The sequence below is a fragment of the Hemibagrus wyckioides genome, linkage group LG23 (genome assembly GCF_019097595.1).
Source record: "Hemibagrus wyckioides isolate EC202008001 linkage group LG23, SWU_Hwy_1.0, whole genome shotgun sequence".
In the NCBI taxonomy this organism is placed as follows: Eukaryota; Metazoa; Chordata; class Actinopteri; order Siluriformes; family Bagridae; genus Hemibagrus; species Hemibagrus wyckioides.
In genome coordinates this window covers 13,415,190-13,438,349 of record NC_080732.1, presented here as the reverse complement: position 1 = coordinate 13,438,349, position 23,160 = coordinate 13,415,190, and the positions used below count along the sequence as shown (strand labels likewise).

The 23,160-nt window shown below is 38.7% G+C and overlaps 1 protein-coding gene across 1 annotated transcript in view; it reads left to right on the top strand.

The window, feature by feature from the left end:
• Positions 1 to 23,160, top strand: part of LOC131343898 (zinc finger protein 804B) — a 117,455-nt gene that overhangs the window by 80,671 nt on the left and 13,624 nt on the right. The window contains exon 2 of the mRNA XM_058375750.1: positions 6,223 to 6,366. Coding sequence (XP_058231733.1) covers positions 6,223 to 6,366 — 144 coding nt within the window. The remainder of the gene's footprint in view (positions 1 to 6,222; positions 6,367 to 23,160) is intronic.

Genomic DNA, 23,160 nt, shown 5'->3' with positions numbered 1-23,160 from the left:
ATCACACGGGCCAGCTCCCCACATGCATTAATGAGCCTTGGCCATCCATGACCCTGTCGCATGTTCACCAATGTTCCTTCCTTGGACCACTTTTGATAGATATTGACCACTGCAGACCCTCAAATCCTTACGCTTCCCCATTTTTCCTGCTTCTAACACATCAACTTCAGGACAAAATGTTCACTTGCTGCCTAATATATCCCACCCACTAACAGGTACCATGATGAGGAGATCATCAGTGTTATTCACTTCACCTGGTCATAATCGTATGGCTGATAGGTGACAGGTGTTCCCCCTGTGCTGCAGGGGTTTCCTCTGGGTACTTTGGTTTTCTCTCTCAGTCTAAATGCATTCCTTGTACACTGATTCAGATCTCTAAATTGTGAATAGTTGTGTGAGTGTGTGTATCATGCGATGAGTTAGCACCCCATCCAAGGTGTCCCTCATTTTGTGCCCTGAATCCCCTAGGAGAGACTTCAGGCTAGTGTAGGATAAGCAGAACAGAAAATAGATAGGATGGATGAATGGATGGAACTCTTCAAGCTTCAGCGCTGGCAAGCTGCCACTGTTGGGCCCTGGAGCAAGGCCCTTAATCCTTTTCGCTCCAGGGGATGCAGTATCATAGCTGACCCTGCACTCTTACCTCAACTTACTAAGCTGGGATATGCGAAGAAAAGAATTTTCCTGTGCTGTAATGTATATGTGATAAATAAAGCCTCCTTCTTCTAAAGTAGAAGTGTATTACCTGGACTCGTCTGGATATATTCATATAACATCAAATACAAGCTTACAAGCTAAAATATTAGAAATGCAATGTTTAAATGTCTGCCACTCTGTCCTTTCCTCCTTCGTTAAATTATAAATCAGTCGCAGGGAAGGCTGCGCAGTGATGGAGCATTGCAGCATTATTAAATAACCCTGGCAACATGTCTGTTGGTCATCTACTTTCAAGAAGCCATGGGGAGATACTAAGAGCTAACATCTGTTGTTTTGAGCCATGGGAATGTGTTAAAGTGACAAATAGACCTCCATATTCACCCTCTCTCATACATCTGCAAGGCTAAATTTAGATTTGTGATCAAGTGGAAGAGAGCAGTGGATAGCAGGAGGAAGCAGCTGACATGCTTCATGAAAAGAGGATAAGTGATGAAGCCCTTAGGTGTGTGTGTGTGTGTGTGTGTTGGTATATGCATGACATCGCTCAGGTTAATGGTTCAGGGGCACAAATGAAGATTTATTAGCTCGCAGACATAAAATCTGCTCACGCAGGCCAGCCCTTGCTGTCAGTATGAGTTTTGTGTTTCTTGTCTATCAAGCGTTTCTCTCTATCACATCAACTGAATCGCAGCAATTGATGTCCCATCTTACAGCAATACGCTCGCTAAAATGGCTTTTAAAATACCCATCATTTAGGCAGTTTGGTTGCCAGCACACATGAAATTCTGTTCACTTGCATGTTTTGATGAATTCTGCTACACTATGAGTTGCATGACTGTGAATTTTATTAGTTAGTTAGCCCCCTTTTTTTTTTTACCTGTGCACTGGTGTTCGATTCCATCAGTGGAATGGAAATGGACTTATTTTCAATCAGAATACACAGTTGAATTATTTTATCTCCGCAAGTCCGATATAAAATTAGTCAGGACTTTCAGTGTGAGACTGGTTTTTTTCCCCTCTGTTTGGATAACCTGACACAGATTTTTGGTGGTTGAAGATAACACTTTCACATTTTAGAAGCTTACGGACAAGCACTCGGGGCATCTCAGAGACCAGACATGGGTTTGATATCAGTATTTCCTTTGAAGATTTGTGTGAAAAATTATTTTTGGGGGGGTTTGGGCGAGTTTTCTATGAAATTATTGCCCCTAGTAGGCTAAGAAAAATTAGAAATACTTAGAAAAAGCTACAAATTCTTGAAGCCCTGAGTGTCTATTTTTTTATATGAGCCATTAATCACCACTCTGGAGTGTGACATGACAAAGACATTCAATGCACAACAAAACCGGCACAAATTCCATTACAGTTTTTGGCCTCTGGTAAGCAGAGTTTAAAAAAGGTCATTATAACTTCATAGCAATTTTATAATACGGTTAAATTACACTTCAATTAACAGCTACACAACGGCTACAAACTAAATTAAGATACAATCATAAAACTGGATAAAAATAAATCAATGCAATAAATGTGCAAATGAAATAAAACATAATAATCTTAAATTTTGACACTGTTTGACCAACTGATCCCGAAGTGGACAAGTGAGTGTCTTCAAAGAAATTCGGGAACTGCACCATGGATGCTCATGTCCATAAATGGAACTTGTCTGAAGCTCAATAACCAGCCTAGTAACCTAATAACCAGAGCAGAATCATACCCATGTCCACAGTGAGCAGAATCATACCCATGTCCACAGTGAGCAGAATCATACCCATGTCCACAATGAGCAGAATCATACCCATGTCCACAATGAGCAGAATCATACCCATGTCCACAATGAGCAGAATCATACCCATGTCCACAGTGAGCAGAATCATACCCATGTCCACAGTGAGCAGAATCATACCCATGTCCACAGTGAGCAGAATCATACCCATGTCCACAGTGAGCAGAATCATACCCATGTCCACAGTGAGCAGAATCATACCCATGTCCACAGTGAGCAGAATCATACCCATGTCCACAGTGAGCAGAATCATACCCATGTCCACAATGAGCAGAATCATACCCATGTCCACAGTGAGCAGAATCATAGCCATGTCCACAATGAGCAGAATCATACCCATGTCCACAATGAGCAGAATCATACCCATGTCCACAGTGAGCAGAATCATACCCATGTCCACAATGAGCAGAATCATGTCCACAGCAGCATCTTTTCCCACCATATTCATCTTCAGTTCCAGGTGTGTCCAAACAAAAAAGCTGACATGCACCAGTCGTTCCAGGGCTCGGCGCAGGAAGCAGGTAGAGGCACAGCATAGGACCTGTTTGTCCCTGAAAGGATGATATAGGATTAAACGAAACCAAGAGTGAGAGTGGGGCAGATGGGGAAGTGCACATCAGCCATCACTTCCCAGCTCAATAAAACCTGTGTGCCTTGACTGAGGCACAAACTAAGTAGTTTTGGTATGCTGCTCAGCAGTGCTAGCCACACAAGGCTGATTGCAGGAGCAGTGCATGTGAGGGTAGTGGTGATTATGTGACACGATGTGGGGTCAGTTATGTAGGAGCTTTAGAGCTTTTGCCTTAACACAAAAAGGATAAGAACTCAGCCTTCTCCCCAGTCGAACTTAAAGGCACCAGATATTTATCTTGAAATCAGCTTTCTTAGTTTTCTTCTGAGCTCTTTTTCTTTTCCTCAATGTTTCCTCTTTCCTCCTAAGCTCCTTTTTCTTTTCCTCATTCTTTTCAATTTACTCCTAAGCTCCTTTTCTTTCAAACCCTTCAAAGTTACTTTGCTTTATATTCTCACAAATCTGTTACCTGGTACAGAGCTATGACACACACACACACACACACACTAAGACGTGCTATAAAGAGGTGTGGCCAGATGTAGCATGTTTAGGTTGATTACTTGCATGACAGCATTGGTGGGTCAGTAGGTTTCTCGCCTACCATGCAGAAGGCCTGGGTTCGATTCCCAGCCAGTGCCCAAACCCCAGCCACTGGATGCAGTGCTGGTCCCAAGCCCGGATAAAATGGGACTGTTGCGTCAGGAAGGGCATCTGGCATAAAACCTGTGCCAAGCTGTTGAGTGGACCAGTTGGTCCGCTGTGGCGACCCCTCACACTCGTAGGGAGCAGCCGAAAGATCAACAACCTGCATGACACCATTGCCTAGCAACCAGTGGCAGGTCCGCTGATGCGTTTAAGTCATAAACTCACATAAATGCAACCACAAAAGCATAATTATGAGAGGAAAACAACCAGAGAGTCATAATTATGGGAAGGAAACCTTCTTTGACCTCTGAGTTTCCAAGTAATAAATCATGGTGGAATCACTTCATCTGTAGCTGGCAGTAAATTTAATGAAATTGAATGCTCCCTCAACTCAGAAGCTAAATTTGTTCGTTTTATACAGCAAGTTCGTTTCGTAAGTTCGTTTTATACAGCAAGTTATTAAAATACAAGCAAATTTATTAGCATTTAAGCAACTGTGTTAAAGAAATGGTTTGATTTGTTCGACGTTTGATGGACATTTTGTTTATACCCCTCCGTGTTTCCCTTGCAGAAGAAAAGTAAAAAATATAGGTTTATTTTTACCCCTCTGTATTTCCACTGCAGAGGAAGAGTAAAAAAAAAAACTTGCTTTATTTTTTGTAGCTAATTAAGAAAAGTTACACCACCATCTTGCTCCAAAACAAAGTGCCCCGATGTCGCAATTACGACTCGTAAATAAGAACTTCTCAGGAGGACTTCTAAAACAAAAAATAATAAACATTACTCTATATGTAGAGTGATAATGTGGTGGAATTACTGCTTAAGGCTGGGTCTTATCCAGAATTTCCTTTCACAGAGTGGTTTGTAGTGCCAGAGTGCATGATGCATATTGTATTGTTGGACCGTTGCATGAGGATATAATAAGAAAAACACAGCGGAATTTATCAAATGAGAAATTTCAAAGTAAAAACTTTTCCAGCAGCAATGATAAGTAGAGTTCTAGCACATTCATATGCTACTCATTGATGCTGGGACTGTTGGCAGGAGACCAAAGGAGACCAATACACAGAGAAAATAATATATTTTATCTGTCATTGGGGCCAAATATCAGCATTTTAATAAATATATTTGTGTGTGTGTGTGTGTGTGTGGGCATTATAAGCTCCCATATCTATTTAATTCTAAATTCCTCTCTTGGTGATAAAACATAGCATTGTCTGTGTTTATATGTGTTAAATTGAATCAGGCGTAACTGCAAAGACTCAATTAACCTTAAAGAAAAATCAATTAACCTCACTTCTTTCGGAGGTTTTCTTCGATACATGTATATATCAAGCCCTGTTTATGTGTGCTGAAAACAGTTGTATCTTGGCTTTCCTCAACCTTCAGTCCTCAATTCCTCACTCTGACCTTGTTGTCATAGGAACTGCCTTGAAGTTGTCTGGGGGTGAAAATGGAGCTCTGTGTGTTTAACTGCTGAGTTGATAATAACACACTATGGCCTGCTGACCTCGAGAGTCTTTTCAATCTATTAATAATTGTGAAGCATATAATTCAGTAACTATCGTGACTAATTTGAAATTATTAATGAAATAAAAAAATCCTCTTAAATTAGCGTATTATAGTTTACCAATAATATTTAGAATAAAAGAGTAATAAAAGATGTGGTAGCTCAGTGGTTAAGGTGCCAGGCCACTGACTGGATGGATGTGAGTCCAACTCCCAGGTCCACCAAGTGTCCATGTCGAGACCCTTAGTTGCTCTGAATAAGGGTGTCTGCCAAATGTGCAGCAGACTGCAATTATTTAACCAGTTTTAAGATGCAGTGATGGCTGTTTGTGATACCGTATCATGGTAGATGGAAGCTACAATCTATTATCTAGCACTAACTTAACAGTAAATCTATTTGATTAAGCAATGCATAGAAAATTAAATATAAGTATGTTCAAATATTACATACTACACACGTAACTATTTTAACCAGAGGCCAAAAAAATACTTTTTGTGCCTGTTTTGAACTCCTTCGTCATGTCACACTCCAAAGTGTTGGTTAATGGATCATATAAAACTCGACACTCCGAGCTTTAAGAATTTACAGTGTTTCATAAGTATTAATGTTTTTTTTTTTTACCTAGCCACTAGTGGAGTTTCTTTATAGAAAAGAAGAAAGTTAGTTTTGTTCACACAACTGTTTCTATCTTTTAAGTGAATGCTGATATCAAACCCATTTCCTCTCCCTGAGATGCCCCAAGTGCTTCTTCATAAGCTTCGAAATTTATCTTCAACCCCTGAAATTCTGTGTAAGGTTATCCCAACAGAGTGAAAAACACTCGTCTCACACTGAAAGTCCTGATGAATTTCAAAAATCAGACCTGCGGCCATAAATTAATTCATTTGTTAATACTGATTGAAAATGTCTAATAAGAGGCGATTTCCATTCCGCTGACTGGTAATAAGGGTTATAGGCAGAAAGGTGGTTTCCTCTAAATACCAATGTTGTAACCTTTTCATTCAAACCTTCTAACCTCTCTCTCTCTCTCTCTCTCTCTCTCTCTCTCAATCTCAGGAGTATGCTGGAAAGGAGAAAGCCATAACCAAAACTCTAGAAAACCTGAAGGCCAACTTCTACTGCGAGCTTTGCGACAAACAGTACAACAAGCATCAAGAGTTTGACAACCACATTAACTCGTATGACCACGCACACAAACAGGTAAGCCTAACCTGACCAAGGAAAAGTCCACCCTGAAACACATTAAATCAAACACACTATATGAAACACACAATACGGCTAAAAGTATGACCATCACACCTATAAATGGGCATTCCTAAAACTTGCCACAAAATTGTAAGCACACAAGGATGTCTTTGTATGTTGTAGAATTCAGAGTTCCCTTTAGTAAAAAAAATCTGTTGCAACATGAACCTATTACCCCAGTGCACAAAGCAAGGTCTATAAAGATGTGTCTTGCCAAGAATATGGACACCAATGGACAAGTGTTCACATACCTTTGACTATTTAGTGTATATTTATACTGAAATATTTGTAATGTGTTTAGTGAGTCTGGTGCTTAATTTTTGTTTGTTGCTGTATTTATTTATTTATTTATTTATTTATTTATTTATTTATTTATTTATTTATTATTCCTATGGGATGTTACTGGTTACCAGCTGATATCACAGCAAGTTAAAAAGTCCTGGTAAAAAAATAAATAAATAAAATAAAAAATAATCCAAACCTAATATAATAAATAAATAAATAAATAAATAAATAAATAAATAAATAAATAAATAAATAAATAAATAAATAAATAAATAAAAAGTAATAAATAAATAACATATTAAAAAAAAAAAAACTATAGCAAATTCATTTTGATATATTTTGATTTTAATTCTATTTTGTCAAACATTCTGATAAACGCCAGGTTTTGTTCTCCTAAATACGAAAGAGCAAGAGTATCTTTTCTTACTTACTGTTTAAGAAACAAGAAACAATAAACGCTGAGCTCAAAACACCAGAATGCAATGATGCCATTTAGATTTGCAAAAATTCACACACAACAATCAAACACCTTGTTGAAGAGAGAGGTCAGAATAGAATTTACAGATTGGTTTGCGCTGACTTGAGCATGAGGTGTACCACCATGGTGAGCGGAAAAGCATCACAGCATGCACACCCTGATTCCTAGATATAAGCTGCATAGGGCAGTTGCTTTGAGTTACATCAGAGTTGTTAGCGATCTGCAAGATGAAGGTGGCTAAAGCTATAGAAGCTGATCTGTTTGAGCCAAGTGCAAAAAAAAAATAATGAGGTGAGAAAGCTGGACAGAATAAAGCACTAAAGCTCCGCTGCATCGCTGTCATTGGGTAGAGATGAACTCCTATAGAGTTATAGGAACTCATTAACTACAACTTAATCTTTAAATACTTAACTCAGAATTTAATCCTAAAATAAATATTTGGCAGGGATCATGATTTGTTAATGATAACGATTAATATGAGAGTGAATATTTCCTTCAAAGTAGCTAAATTAGAATGCTGGGTAATAGATCATAGTTTATTAAAACTCATGAAAAACCTACAGCACTTCTAACAGAATTGGCCATGCCTCTAAATAATTTTCTTTGTGAATAAAATCCAGGATATTGTTGTTGTATAACAGCTTCAACAGAAGGTGTGAAAGTGTGGCCTTTCAACACAGCAGGAGCATTTTTTTTCTTGGTTATATTTAGACAGAATATGCAAGTGTGCTAAGATACATAGCGAGGTTGTGTTCTATATCATAGGACTAGTCCTTGGTTTCCAGCAGTGGCAGCATGAATATCACTGAAGTTTGCTCTCATTAGCTACAAACTGTAACTTAGCATTCTTCTTTTTGTAAGATGTGTAAGGTTTTTATAGTTGGAGTTACTGCTTTATGAGTAGAAATGGAGCGCTTTTGCGCGATTGTGTTTATCAGATTTTGTGTTTGTGTTCATTTGTGATTGTTTCTGGGCAATGGAGATAAGCCTAATCTTGTGGTGCTCTTGTGAAATAAAAAGTGTAGGTAATACTGTACATAGAGATAGAAGACAGGTGAATTGTTAAACGAAAGCAGAGCAAGAGCTACTGTCATAGTTATGCTGGATTTGACCATGGACTACATTACCCATCATTCCCAGCATGTCGCAGGTCATGTCCCTAATGATCACTACCCCTGATCGATTCCGATATGAACCGACCAGGCATAACATTATGCCTAATATTGTGCTGGTCTGCCTCTTGCTGCCAAAATGCAACAAACTGCAAAGTTCTGACACCTTCCTGTCAGAAACAACATTAACTTCTTCAGCAATTTGAGCAGCTTGTCTGTTGGATCGGATCACATGGGCCAGCCTTCGCTCCCCACGTGCATCAATGAGCCTTGGCTGCCCAGGACCCTGTCACTGGTTCACCACTGTTCCTTCCTTGGACCACTTTTGATAGATACTGACCACTGCAGACCGGGAACACCCCACAAGAGCTGCAGTTTTGGAGACGCTCTGATCCAGTCGTCTAGCCATCACAATTTGTCCCTTGTCAAACTCGCTCAAATCCTTACGCTTGCCCATTTTTCCTGCTTCTAACACATCGACTTTGAGGACAAAATGTTCACTTGCTGCCTAATATATCCCACCCACTAACAGGTGCCATGATGAGGAGATCATCAGTCTTATTCTCTTCACCTGTCAGTGGTCATAATGTTATGCCTGTTGCAGTTGTGTTGTCATCCATGCTCTTTGTTTTTGCCTGGAAATCATATGATCTCTTTTGTTTTGTTTTTTTTTCTAATTAATAAAACAGTCTGCACCTGCATCTGCCTTCGCCTCCTAATGGTGACAGCTACGAACGTCAAATCCTTATTAAATTCAAGGTTTAAAATCCCATAGAAATCCCATAGAAATCTAATGTGTATGAAATGTGCTCCAGGAACATTAACATTAGAAATATGAATTGCTTCACACTGCTGTGTCACATTCCTTATTTCTCGCAGGAAGTGCATCTGCTGAGTCACTGCAGTAGAAATTAAAAGTTATATAAGCACAATGTTAATGTGACATGGTATTTTAGCTACTGGTGACTAAATGACACACACACACACAGACAAGGAAGAGAGAGCGTGACAGAACTAAAAAGTAAGTAGGGGAGAGAAAAAGTGAAAAAAGATGTCTGAAAGTTTGCGAGGAGAAAAAGAGCAGGAGAGAGCTCATTACAGACGGCTGCCTTTACTTGTTCCCCGTGAGATCAGACACATACAGTAGACTGTCCTACAAAATAACTTCTTTTGAAAAAGATCAGCACCCCAAATTAATATTTCCAGAAGCCTCCGTTGAAGAGAATTAATGCCTCATTGTATAATGTTTAACAAAGGTCGTAGGATGATTTTAAAGCACTACGCCAAGCATCAAGCTCCTCGGTTGCACGTTCAGACGCTAAGGCTCGAAATCTGTAGGCTGAAATGCCCAATGCAAAACATTGATTTTTTTTACCCTCCCGAAAAGTTCGGACTTGATTTCAGTGTATTGGAGGAATCACTGTATTGACTTGTCTATTTATAACCATGTAGTAACCTCCTGTCACGTCCTTGGTTGAAACATTCTGAAATACGAAAGCCTCTAGATTCACAAAATAGTGCGTTTTTAAGTAATACACAGTTCCCAATTTATGCTAGGCATGCTAATAATGTAGGGGCAATATATTTGGATTTTATTATTTTAGCAGAATATTGACTTTAAGGCATGTTGTCTACAGTTATACACACTTGGGAATCAAATGATGCATTATAAGAAGAGGATTTCTGTTATCTTGCCTTGGATGGCTAATGCTACTCTCAAGTAAAAAGGTTAAAACTATAGCGGTTCTTCAGGTTGTCCTCTTTTGGGTAGAACCCGACAACTCTGTGCTATCCTGCATTAATGAGACAGGGAAGTAGAATCTGTTTAGAAAATGAAGCAAACCCTTTTTTTTTTTTTGCATACTACGCTAGGTGCTGAATTACTTGAGACATTGAGGGATTAGCTCTGAGCCCCGGATTAAATGGGAGGGTTGCGTCAGGAAGGATATCTGATGTAAAACCTGTGGAAAAATCAAATATGTACCGTAGAACAGATGATTAGCTGTGGTGACCCTGAGCATGGTAGTTCCTGAATTGAGATCGCTAAACTATACTAAAGAATTCACACGTCATAGCTGCGTCCCAAAATGACATACTACACACTCCACTCCACTCTGTGTACCCCACCGTCTAGTGCATGAATTTTAGAAGGGTAGTATTGCCTCAAAAGGAACACTAGCGATGCTGCAAGATTTAGCAGAACATGGTAATTTTTTTGGAAAATATATCACACAATGTAGACAAATTTAAAAACATATTCTCATCCACGGAGTGTTTGATATTTTTTTCGTATTCATCGTCAGTGCCTGGTAGCTCCGCCCCTCCTCTTCTATATAAGTAAAATAAGTGCATGATCCGGGTATGGACTTTTCAGTGTGAACACACTATTCACACAATTTACACTACAAAATTTGGGACTATACTGTATGCTATCACTACGGAAGAGGAAAAGAGGCAAACTGGAAATAAAAAAAAAAAGAAGTGTTCATGAAACCTATATACCAGGGGCTCTTGGACTGTGGCCAAACAAGGCATTCGCATGAACCAAACTGAGCACTGAGCATCTCTCTGTAGCTCAGGGACTCTCGTTTTCTAGAAATGAACCAGCTCAGCTTCTGTAGCAGATGTTGTGGTTATCAAATCACATGCATTTACATAAATTATTTAGCAGAAGGCGGCTCATCGGACCAGAGACTAACTACAGGGCTAGAGAGTTCATGAGGGGCAAGACTTTTGATAGACAACATGGCTTGTTTTGACGAAAGCAGAATGTTTAAAAAGTAATGAGGAGAACGTGTTTATTTCAAAGTCAACTTTTTGGGGAGTGCTGGGACAAATCAAAAGAAGTAACATGAAGCACCATTAATTATCTTGATTACTATACAGTATAGGTCTGCGATACCTGATAATGGTTAAGTATTAAAAGGAAGAGTGACTGTCATTCAGTCTTGTTAGTTGCTTATCCTGACCACTGAAACCTGGACTTTTAGCAATTCTAGCTACTTCTAACTCTACTGCTAGCTTTTCCCTGGATAAATGACATCCACATTGTTCAAACTGTATGGTACGTTCAAATTCTTATAATAGCTAGAGGGAACATTTCAGTAAAGAGCAACGTGAAAGTCCACTTGTGTTAACTGGCCCCCAGTGAGTCCTGTAGGGGTTCTGCATCGTGTTGGAGTAAGTCCAGAAAATCTACTCCAGATGGGGAGGTGGGTGTGTGTGTGTGTGTGTGTGTGTGTTCCATCCATCACTTCCATAAACTGTTTTACCAAAGCAAACACACCAGGCAAAAACACATCTCTTAGTTTCAACGGTACACAGTAATATACACTCACTGGCCACTTTAATAGGAACACCTGTACACCTACTTCATACATTCATGCAGCTATCCAATCAGCCAGTCGTGTGGCAGCAAATTATATTATTGCAGGCTCAGACATTCAATTCATGTTAACGTTAGATTTTAGTATTCCAAACACAATAATTAAATGCCTTGTTAATGAGGGAGGTGAAAGTAAGGCTACAGTACATCAAATAACCACTGTTTACAACCATGGTGAGCAGAAACGCATCACAGGATGCACAGTGTTGAGTTTGATGTGATTATTCTCAAGCTACCTGTATCTCCATGATTTTATAGTATATTGCTCTGCTGTCTGATTGGATAGAATGAATGTGCAGGTGTATAGGTTTTCTTAATAAAGTGGCCCGTGCGTGTATTTATATGTTAAAATTGGTTTGGTTTTCCATTTATATTATTTAGCATTGGAGCCTTTAGGAGAGTTGATGAGAAGCTACTGGAGCAGGAAGAAAATGAAGCCATTTATTTTCAACACAGCACAGCACAAACCTTCTTGAGGCCATTTCTTGTCCCCGTGTCAGGAAACAGAAGTTTCGAAATGTGTGATAATGCGCTTGATAATGTTGCTATATTTTACAAAGCCGTGTAGCATCTGTAATTTGCAGACCTCTATTGTTAAAACTGTCTTGCTTTATCGGAACGGTTCCAGATTTAAATTGTGACTTGCTGAACATATTATCAGAAAACATCTGGTGTGTGTGTGTGTGTGTGTGTGTGTGTGTGTGTGTGTAGAACAAAATAATAATGTTAGTTAGAGGCACATTGCATCAGCTTGCGCATACATACACAGTCTGCATTCGGTGTATAGGTTATTAGTGTCATGGAAGGCTCAGAATTACATTTCCCATCAGCCCTTGCATGTCCTATGTCCGAATCACTCACACCTCCTTTCACATACAAGTTCTGGTTTCTGTGTGTTTCCTTGTGTTGGTAGAAAGAAATCAGCCCCCAGCCTCACTTCTTTATAATGGCTTACAACCATTGATAGTGCTGTTGCACTTGGTTTCAGAGAAATCCAACATACTCAGGCTTAGTCTTTTCAATCAGAATAAACAAATGAATTATTTTATCCCCACAAGTCTGATATTTGTGAAATGAGTCAGGACTCTGTTAGCTTTCAGTGAGAGATGTGTGTTTTTCCCTCTGTTGTGATAACCTGTGATAACACAGAACTTTAGTGGTCGAAGAGAACACCTTCACATTTTAGATGCTTATGAAAAAAGCACTTAGTGTATCTCAGAGAGTGGAAAAGGGTTTGATATCAGCATTTACTTTGAGGATAGAAGCATTTATCTGAAAGGGGAAAAAAAACAGTTTTGGGAACTTTTCTATGAACATATCGCCCCTAGTAGGTTAGGTAAAAACTGGAATACTTATAACAACAACTGGGTGTCCCCGAGTGTCCTATACTTTCCTATTAGCTTCATAATAACCACCATTGTGGATATGACAAAATCTCAAAACAGGCACCATTTCCATTTCTTGCCGCCTATTAAAAAGATTTTATTAACAAACTGCATGGCAAAAATAAAACTTATATTATTTTTAGTTTTTTTTCTATGAAAGTGGTTAGGTCGGAGCTATCCTGGTAGCCTACTTATACAGGCACGGTTGCATAATTTGCCCTTCCACCACCAGAAAGCCACAAAACTTCATGAACATACAGAAAGAAAAAATTCTGCCCCCACAGTGCAGTCATCTAAAAGAATTTTATATATAAAATTGTATATATAAGTATATACTAACATATACTTCTGGATAACTATTAGCCATGCAGGAGAGGTTTTGACGAAGAAATTTTTTTCAACCCAGCTAGCTTGCAGCTTGTTTCGTCTCGTTCTCATTACCAAAAGGATGGACGATAAACAAAAAGTTGATAGACTAGCCAATTATCATTTGATCTGCAGACAGATTTAACCATGTTAGGCAAAATTCAATATACAGTCTGACAGGGTTAATACCGGAAAAGCACGTACACAAACAAAAGGCTCAGTAACAGTTAATGAAACGTTAGGAGAGACATTTTTACCAAGATTTGATTAACGTCTGGGTTATTTATGAGGAGAGTGCTAATTCGGAACAGGTGGTTGTGATTCGAAGTCTGGGGAAGTAGAACGAGGCAGCGGTGGGTCACGTGACTGGGGCTGTTCATTGTTAGGTTCAGGATTCTAGAAAATTGAGTTTTTCTGTGGCTTACATGGGATTTAAATGCACTTAAAATAGGTGGAAAACGTTTTGTTGTTGTTGTTGTTTTATAATCTAAGATGCTGTTTATTATGTACACTATTCATAGGGGTTGACACAGATTTGTTGTAAGCACCAACACCCCCCCTTCCTCTCTTCCTCCGTCTATCACACCCCATCTATCTTCTAGCCTAAAGCTTGCAGATCCTCAATCTGCAGAACAGGAGATAGCACGGAGGTTAACAAACATCTCTGGGTGACACAGCGCATACAGCAGAGGGCCTCAATCCTAAATTATTCAGCCTGTCAACATCACTGAACACGATTGATGCTTCTCTGGCGCTAGCTGTCCTCCTGGATCAAAGCCGCGGAGAAAAGCTGCTCAGTGCACCTTGCTGCAATCTCTAAATCTCCTCAACACACACACACACACCTCTCTCTCTCTCTCTCTCTGATTCACCTGCTTCAAATATTCTCACGTCATTATCCTCTCAGGCCCTAACGCACAAATTCATTAAAGCACAAACAGGCCTTCCACAAGCAGGCAAAAGAAGTGAAACACTTAACCTGACAGCCTGTCATTTTCCAACATGAGAACTCTATAGACACGTGAGTCTATGTTCCTTTAGCAGGAGGCAGAGGTGGAAAAGGGAAGTGTTTCATGTGGATGTACCTATCTTTGCAGCAGGAGATTGGGTTTAGGATAATCCTCATGTTGGCGTTTTGCTTCAGGAGGAAGAAGAAAAGTGACAGTGGCAGCTTTAGTGTACAATCAGCATTAAGTAGAAGGAAGGATGCGAAATCCGGGTTGAGGATTGAATGAAATGGATTTTTAACCACCCATTTCACTAAAAGCTTTTAGAGAATCACATTTAGTTCAAAGTGCTTGGTACTTGGTAATCTTGGGTGTTAATCCTAAAATGGAGGCTCCTCTTGTGAAGTAATGTATAAATCCATCATGTATGTGGGTTATGTCCCCGTTAGGCTCTAATACTGGCCTTAATCTGTCTTGTAGGGGTGTAAGCCTCAATCTTCTACATGATATGATACTTAATCAAAAGATACCTTTGATTCTTAAAGCAGCGATTTGATATAATGACTCTGCTATAGTATGATACAGTATAATACAATTTTAGGCAACGGTTCCATATTTGAAAATAACAGTCTCAAGTATCATAGAATATGATGTGATTGAAATGAATAGCCTCTGATCAACATCAACGAATCAGCCTCTGACCAACGAATCAGTCCATCCAGGATTTAATGATTTTGCAATTCCAGAAATGAACCAAAACAGCAATTAGACTGCATGATAATTGTGTTGTGTGCCGAGTGACATCATCACAACAGGCATTCAGGCAAAGCTCTCTTTGATTCATGTGTGTCAATCGTGAGTACAGCTATTGTAGAAAGTAATTCCGTGTGTCTTTACTGGTAGGAGTTTAAAAGAAGAATCTCCAGCGTCCTGGGTTCGAGTCCCGCTCCGGCTCACTGTGTGTGTGGAGTTTGCATGTGTTCCCTGTGCTTTGTGGGTTTCCTCCCACAGTCCAAAGACACGCTTCTAGGCTGATTGGAGTCTCTAAATTGCCCGTAGTGAATGTGTGTGTGCCCTGTGATGGGTTGGCACTCTGTCCAGGGTGTGTCCTTGATGCCCCCGTGACCTGAGGATAGATCGGATAAGCGGTACAGACAACGAAACATTGTCTATCCTTCTTTGGTTAATTATAATAATAATCAATTTACAGTGTTGCCTCAATTCATTTCCATTGTTGCTTTTGAAATCACTGCATTGTTCCAAATCATGCGATCGTTCCAATGCTAGTATCATGCTGTTTTTATTTTGTTAAAGGTCATAGGAGATGTGTGACAGATGTGTTGGTGTGTACCCATTCATCCACAGCCCTTTTGATTCACTTGCTCGGCTTTGTACAAAGTAATCTTACAGTCTTGAATATAGATTTTAAAAAAGCAAGCAAATCTGAGAAGCAGCTCTGAGATTCGAGATTCTCTAAACATTTTAAGGACTTTGAATGAGATGAGATTTGAATTCTATCCTCTGTGTTTTTTCGTGCATTCTCCAATGCAAGTATCCAATAAGGCTTGGTGAGTTGAAGAGATGAGAGCTGAGTGTCTAGACTATCTACAAACCAATAGATGATGTGACTGATTAGTAGTTGTTGTGAAAGTTTGGAGGAAAATAGCACACTGGTAAGAATAAAAGGTTCACAATTTATTTGTACTGCTGCACAACAGGACCCAACGCTCTCCAAGAAACCCCAAAGAGGCAGGGCCCCTGATAATTGCGACAACTGAGTTATGAGTTATTACAAGACTGGTCCAGTCTTGTAATAACTCAGTTGTAGCATAAGCAGACACGTGGTATAGGATGCAAATGCAGGAGTTTATTCAAAAAACAACAACATTTTCAAAAATATCGGAAAACAAAGGAGAAATTAGGCTTTGATCCAAGAAACAGCTTGTACAGAACAGGGTCAGTACAGGCATAGGACAAACAGGCAGGGAACAAGATCCAACTGGGCTGGCCAAAAATTGTTGTCAAGAACAGAGAAAGCACAACATCCAAATAAAAAACCCAAAACGTGTTAACAAGAATAACCGAAAGGCTTGGCAACATCACGAACGAGAATGAACAATACGGTGGGCCTCCTACCATCTTATACCACTGCAATTGTTTTTTTTTGTTTATCATTCTTTAATGAAGGACACTACATACATTTTTTTAATCTGTTTATAGCTATGTTTAATATCACAGACATCCTATTATCACTTCCACTGTAACAGCTAGAAATATAGTCATTCTCTCATCTGCTACTTTTTTAATAAAATGCAGCTTTTCAGGTTAAACTGCAAAGCTCTGTCCCCAAGGCTTTATCATAATAAAAATCCCAAAAGTTTAAATAAAGCTTTAACTCTGACTGATACAAAGTAGTGCTAACACTGGAGACTTCTTCCAAAATAATCCAGATTTCCTAGAAAACTTCACTGTGTAATGTTACACGCTTTTGAGATCGGGTTATATGGAGTAGATCTACTAGAACAGACAAATGAATATAAACTTGCCTTCAATTTTCCTACAGCTTGAATTATTGAGAAATTCCTTTTAACCTTCAATTATTTATACTCATTACTTTAATGCCGTACAAATGTCTATCTCTAGGGATTTTGGTTTGAAATGAAAGTTTGAGAAATTTGTAGCTTCCCAATGCTGTCCAAAAATAGTTCATGAAATAATTATGAAAACACTCAAGCATTAAGAGAAAAAATAATCCATAGATGAATGTACATAGTTTCTTGCTTCGCTTGTTTAATTTGCCTTATAGTCATTCTGTGCTGCTATTTTAAAGTTTTCCTGCTACTGAGAGTGTTGAACATGGCTGTGTTTTCATGTCTGATGTGTGTGTGTGTGTATAAAGAGTACGCTGTCTTTTATTTGCTGCCAAAATTGTGGGTTTTTTGCCTCCTGTGAGATGTAAATGAGTGCATTTTGCTTGCAATTTTTGAAGTTTCTGCCCTAGGCTTCAATCTAAAATGGGTAGCAGGAACGGATAGACATGACTGTAGGCCTAATCTCAATGATCATTACTCGAAAATGGTGGACATTTTCTGACTGGCTGAGAGACAGATTTGTTTTTGAGTTCAGAGAACGATCAGTCATAGTAATTTTGCATGAAATAAAGAAAAGAAAACCTTGGGAAAGTAAACTGAGGGGGGAAAAAAATGCCAAAAATCAAGGCACAATAATCTACATGTTTGCATTTAATCAAAAATAGAATTAAACTCTGTAAAATATAGCCTGCTGTGCGGCTTCTGCTAACTTCTATATGTCAAGATGATAAAGGATGATAGATGTATGTGCTGCATTAACTACCGCTGCTTAGAGGATAGAAAATGGACTGCCTTTGTGTTATGAAGAAAGAACAGTGACGTATCAATGCTTATTCAGAACTTATTCAAGCTACACTAAGCCTTAACTAATCAAGGACAGACCACTGTGCCCCGTATAAGCTTGAACTTACAGAAAGCTTTCCATTACAGAGAGAAATAAACAGTATAAGAGCATAAATAAACGTAGGTCATATATATTTTTTAAATGCTGGATGATCAATACACCGAAATGAACAACATAAATGTTGTGTCAGGGTTGTCATGTAGTGAAAAAAAAATAGGATATGTCCTATTTGGACAAAGAAATTGTGCATGCTTGCACTATTATGATTAGAACTACATCAATCAGCTGTAACATTAAAACCCTTGACAGGTGAAGTAAATAACATTGATTATCTTGGGATATATATTAGCCAGAGAGTGAATGGAATTAAATTTGTGGTATATTTTGTATTGAATGTATCTTTTCAAGAAACGAACAAATGTATGCAATCATAAAGATGTAAAACACTCTGAAGCTGAAAATAGTTTAAATCCATACAAACCCAAGGCTCATTGATATGCCTGGGGAAAACAGACTCACAGGTCAGGTCCGATCTCACAGAAAAGCTACTATAGCAAAAAATGCTAAAAAAAAAAAAAAAAAAAAAAAAAGTTAATGCTATGCTATGAAATTTGCCAGATATCAAGCCGATGGCACATCTATAGGATGTGCTGGACAAACAAACCTCACAACTTACAGGACTTAAAGGATCTGCTGCTAATGTCTTGGTGCCAGATACCACAGCACACCTTCTGAGATCTTGTGGAGTCCATGTCTTGATGGAGCTGTTTTTGGTGGCACAATGGGGACCTGCACCATATTAGGCAAGTGGTTTTAATGTTGTGGCTGATTGGTGTTCATACACTACTTCTTGCATAGATAGATAGATAGATAGATAGATAGATCGATAGATAGATAGATAGATAGATAGATAGATAGATAGATAGATAGATAGATAGATAGATAGATAGATAGATAGATAGATAGATGGATGGATGGATGGGTAGACAGGCAGGCAGGCAGCCAGACAGACAGATAGATAGATAGATAGATAGATAGATAGATAGATAGATAGATAGATAGATAGATAGATAGATAGATGGGGTGACAGACAGACAGATAGATAGATAGATAGATAGATAGATAGATAGATAGATAGATAGATAGATAGATAGATAGATAGATAGATAGATAGATAGATAGATAGATAGATAGATAGCCTTTCCATGAAAGCTTCTACTAACTCTCTTGTGTAGTTGTACGCTGTGCACTGTTGTGCAGTACAAGTGCAACCGGTTGACAGATGCCACTGAAATTGCCTCCCCATCTCCGAGCTCAGATCACATCTCTGAGAGATTTATTACTCCTGTACACTGCATGCAGACTTCATGAATCATATTTAGCTCAGGGGTTGTATTTGATCGCACCGCGGCATTAGGATGAACAGCTCCACTTTTCATCAGCTTTTTTATTTGAACTATCAGCAAGTGCTTGATTGGTAAAGGTAGAAATGTAGCCATCTGAGCTACTGAATAACCTCATGGTAAAGAGTGGGTTAAAATGTATAACAACCTACACAAAGACTACAAATAAATAAGGTAACAAGAATAATAATAACTCAATGCTAATTATGTGAAATGCAGAATGCTGAAAACTGATTGGCTGATCGCAGCCATGTTTTTTTGTTTTGTTTTTTTTTAAATTAGCTGTTCTTAAGTAAGCATCTCTTTACACATGAGTGATGTAGCACAGCAAATTTCAGACTTCTGCTTTCCGAGAAACAGATATTTGATAACTTACCTATCTCCTCACTTTCGATGAACACAGCCCAGGTCTCCTCAGAACCCTGTACTGAATATGCCATTCAAGTTTTTGTGCAAATCCCTGCAATCACTCCTGAGGTACAGCTATCTGAGTGAACCAAGCAAAAAGAAGAATAAGCAAAAAACAGTAATCTTTCCAGCACTACCTGCTTGAACTCATAATAACATATCAAATGGATCTGTGAAATTATTGAAATTGCCTCTAGCCATTTTGAGGCAAAACCACAAGCAAGATCCAAATTAACGAATAAAAAAAAAATAGGCAGCTTTACTCATTAAATTAAATACCATCTTAGGGTTTCTGAAAAAGAGCATTCTTAAGATTAAGTAAGACACAGGAAACTATTTAGTTGTGTATTGCTGATCTCATGAAGCACTATACCCCATTCCAGGCACTTTGCTCAGCTGAGGCAGTGCTACTGTTAATACCAAGTGTCAGTTGTCAGGATTTGACAAAGCTCTGGCACAGTGTTCCAGAGAAGATTAAGAACGCTAGTTCTTAGCTTAGTCTTAGGCCTTTTTAGTCTTTTTACCAGAGGCCAAAAAAATGGAATTTGTGCCTGTTTTAGTGTGCCCATGTTCAGCATAGAATTTCTTTGTCATGTCAAACTGTACAGTGGCGAACTTGTGAATTAGGAAGCCTTGTTTTGTTCCACACAAATGTTTCTCTCTTCAAAGTAAACGGTAATATCAAACCCATGTCTGCTCTCTGAGATGCCCCAGGTACTTGTTCATAAGCATCTAAAATTTAAAGGTGTTATCTTCAACCACTAAAACTCTGTGTAAGACGGAAAAATATTTCACGCTAAAAGCCAACAGTGTCCTGACTGTTTTATATCAGACTTAAAGTGATGAAATACTTCATTTGTTTATGCTGATTGAAAATGTCCCATAAGTCTATTTCTATTCCGCCAGCAGAAAGGTACACCAATGTACTGGTAAAAAGGATTAATGATTAAAGTCTTTGGGGCCAGGAATGCCTTCAACTGCAAAATAAATTCTGCATACCTCCTCAGTACATACTGTATTCATACACTAGGCTTATTCTTCAAGTGAAATCTATAAGGAAACTCAATAATACTTTTAATCTTCTTCTTCTTCTTCGTCTTCTTCTTCTTCTTCTTTCGGCTTTTCCCTTCAGGGGTGGCCACAGCGAATCATCTCTCTCCACCTATCCCTATCTTCTGCATCCTCAACACTTACACCCACTAGCTTCATATCCTCATTTATTACATCCATATACCTCCTCTTTGGCCTTCCTCTTTGCCTCCTGCCTGGCAGCTCCATGTCCAACATTCTCCTATCAATATACTCACTCTCCCTCCTCTGGACATGTCCAAACCTTCTTAATCTGGCCTCCCTAACTTTGTCCCCCAAACGTCCGACATGAGCCATCCCTCTGATGTACTCGTTCCTAATCCTGTCCAACCGTGTCACTCCCAAAGAGAACCTCAACATCTTCAGCTCTGCTACCTCCAGCTCTGACTCCTGTCTCTGTCTCAGTGATACTGTCTCTAAACCATACTTTTAATAACTTTGATTAAAAAAGACTACATGTATATTTCCAACAAGGTAACTTTTTTTATATCATGGATAGAGGGGCCCAAATTCCACTGACAGGCCATTGCTTTAAAGTGTATTCTGATGAATAATAATGGTGGATTATACTTTTATAGATAGATACAAAACATAGACAGATAAAAGCTGTCGGAACGTCCAGTCTGACTTATGAATGGATTTATAAATATAGACTCTGGAGTTCTGGACCAAGTCTAGACATTTTGCCTAAAACACAAAGTTGAAATGTTCTTCATGACATTTGATGATTATGGAGAAGCTAATAATCAAATAAACACTGAAACGATCATGTCGTTATATTGCCCGCAACGGATTAATCGATCTTTCAAACAGTAACATCTCTTTCCTGAATAAACCACATTTGTTCCCTCTATGTCTGATGCATTTCTAACATTTTTATTCTATTTTAAAACATCCATTTTTTTAAAAAATTATTAAAATCCCTAATATGCCAGCACTGGTTTTACACATAGATACTGTATATGCCGGAGTCCTTGGAGGTACTGTTTATAGTGGCGAGGGAGTAAGTTAGAGCTTTTAATTTTGCTCTTCAAATACACGCCTGAGGCTTATTGCTGCCTCCTACTTCCAAGAATGTCATTCTCTGATGAGATTTGGTCCAAGCCTGATTCAACCACATTAGAAATGTTGTTCCAGCAGTGTCTTTAGGATGCATAATGAATTATTTTTTTTTATTTGTGAGGGAGGGAGGAAGATGAAGGAACCTGCTGACATCCTGCTTGCATCGTCAGTAAGTACAGCAGAACAGGGGTGTCACTGCAGCCAGTAAGCACCATTTGTCAAAATGATCCCATAAGAATAGTCAGGAAGAGCTACAGTCAGCACAGTGTGTTTCTTTCTCTCTTTTCTTTCCCCTCAGTGCAAGCTCTCACTGCAATTTCAAATACGTAGTTTGTGTTTGAACACATCTAAACAAATACTCCCATTACCAGCGCCTTATGATGACTTTAAGGTCACCCCAAGACCCCTTTTTTTTACAATTCCAAGCCTCACACTCACAAATAAATAAAAGGTACATTCACATTCACACATTGTTTGTTTTCTTTATAGTGGCATAGCCTGCAGCGGTTGTGTAGGCCTGTTATTTTGGCTGCTAAGGTTGAAAGAGCATTGTCAATGTTGGTGTTCAGATGTTTCCTGAAGGTTTTTTTTTTCCCTCTCTACACCACCTCTGTGCTCTGTGGCAATATAACTGATGTAATCCATGCTTTCACAAATCTTACCTTTCTCTGAACTCCTTTCTCACTTATCTACATGAGAGATTTGAATGTTTTCAAGGATATCAAATTTTTCCATTGTCTGTGGAAAGATGCTAATATCATTTCGCTGATAGAAATATCTTACATTGTACACATTAGGGGTTACAATGGATCAGTCCAGGTCCACAAGGCATTAGACTGATTGCATGTTTGAAGTGCCATTTATATCCCATTGTTTCATTTACAAATACACTCAGAATCCATTCCTGAAATGATCCAGTCAGCCACTTTAGTGGGAGCAGGCCAATGCATAAAGTCCTGCCAATACAGATCAAGAGGTTCAGGTAATGTTCACATCACCAAGCCTACCATTCACCATGAGACTACTGTGGACGGTCTTTCATAGACAGCCTAAAGCTTACACTCAAGTTGGTTGAGTTGACTCATCCTCATCCTAATACTCAAATGTAATTATTTACGTCCATGTTAAAGCAATTAGCTTTCCATGTATATATATATATATATATACCAGTCAAAAGTTTGGACACATCTTCTAATTCCATGGTCTTTCCTGATGTTTATTTCTTTCTACATTGAAATACACCGAAATCCACAATAATGTCCTTTGAACAGTTGATATTGAGATATGTCTGCTACTGATGCTCTGTAAAGCCTTCATAACGGCTCTAATCTGAGGTGCTGTTAATTGGTGATTTCTGAGGCTGGTGACTCTAAATGAACTTCTCCTCTGCAGCA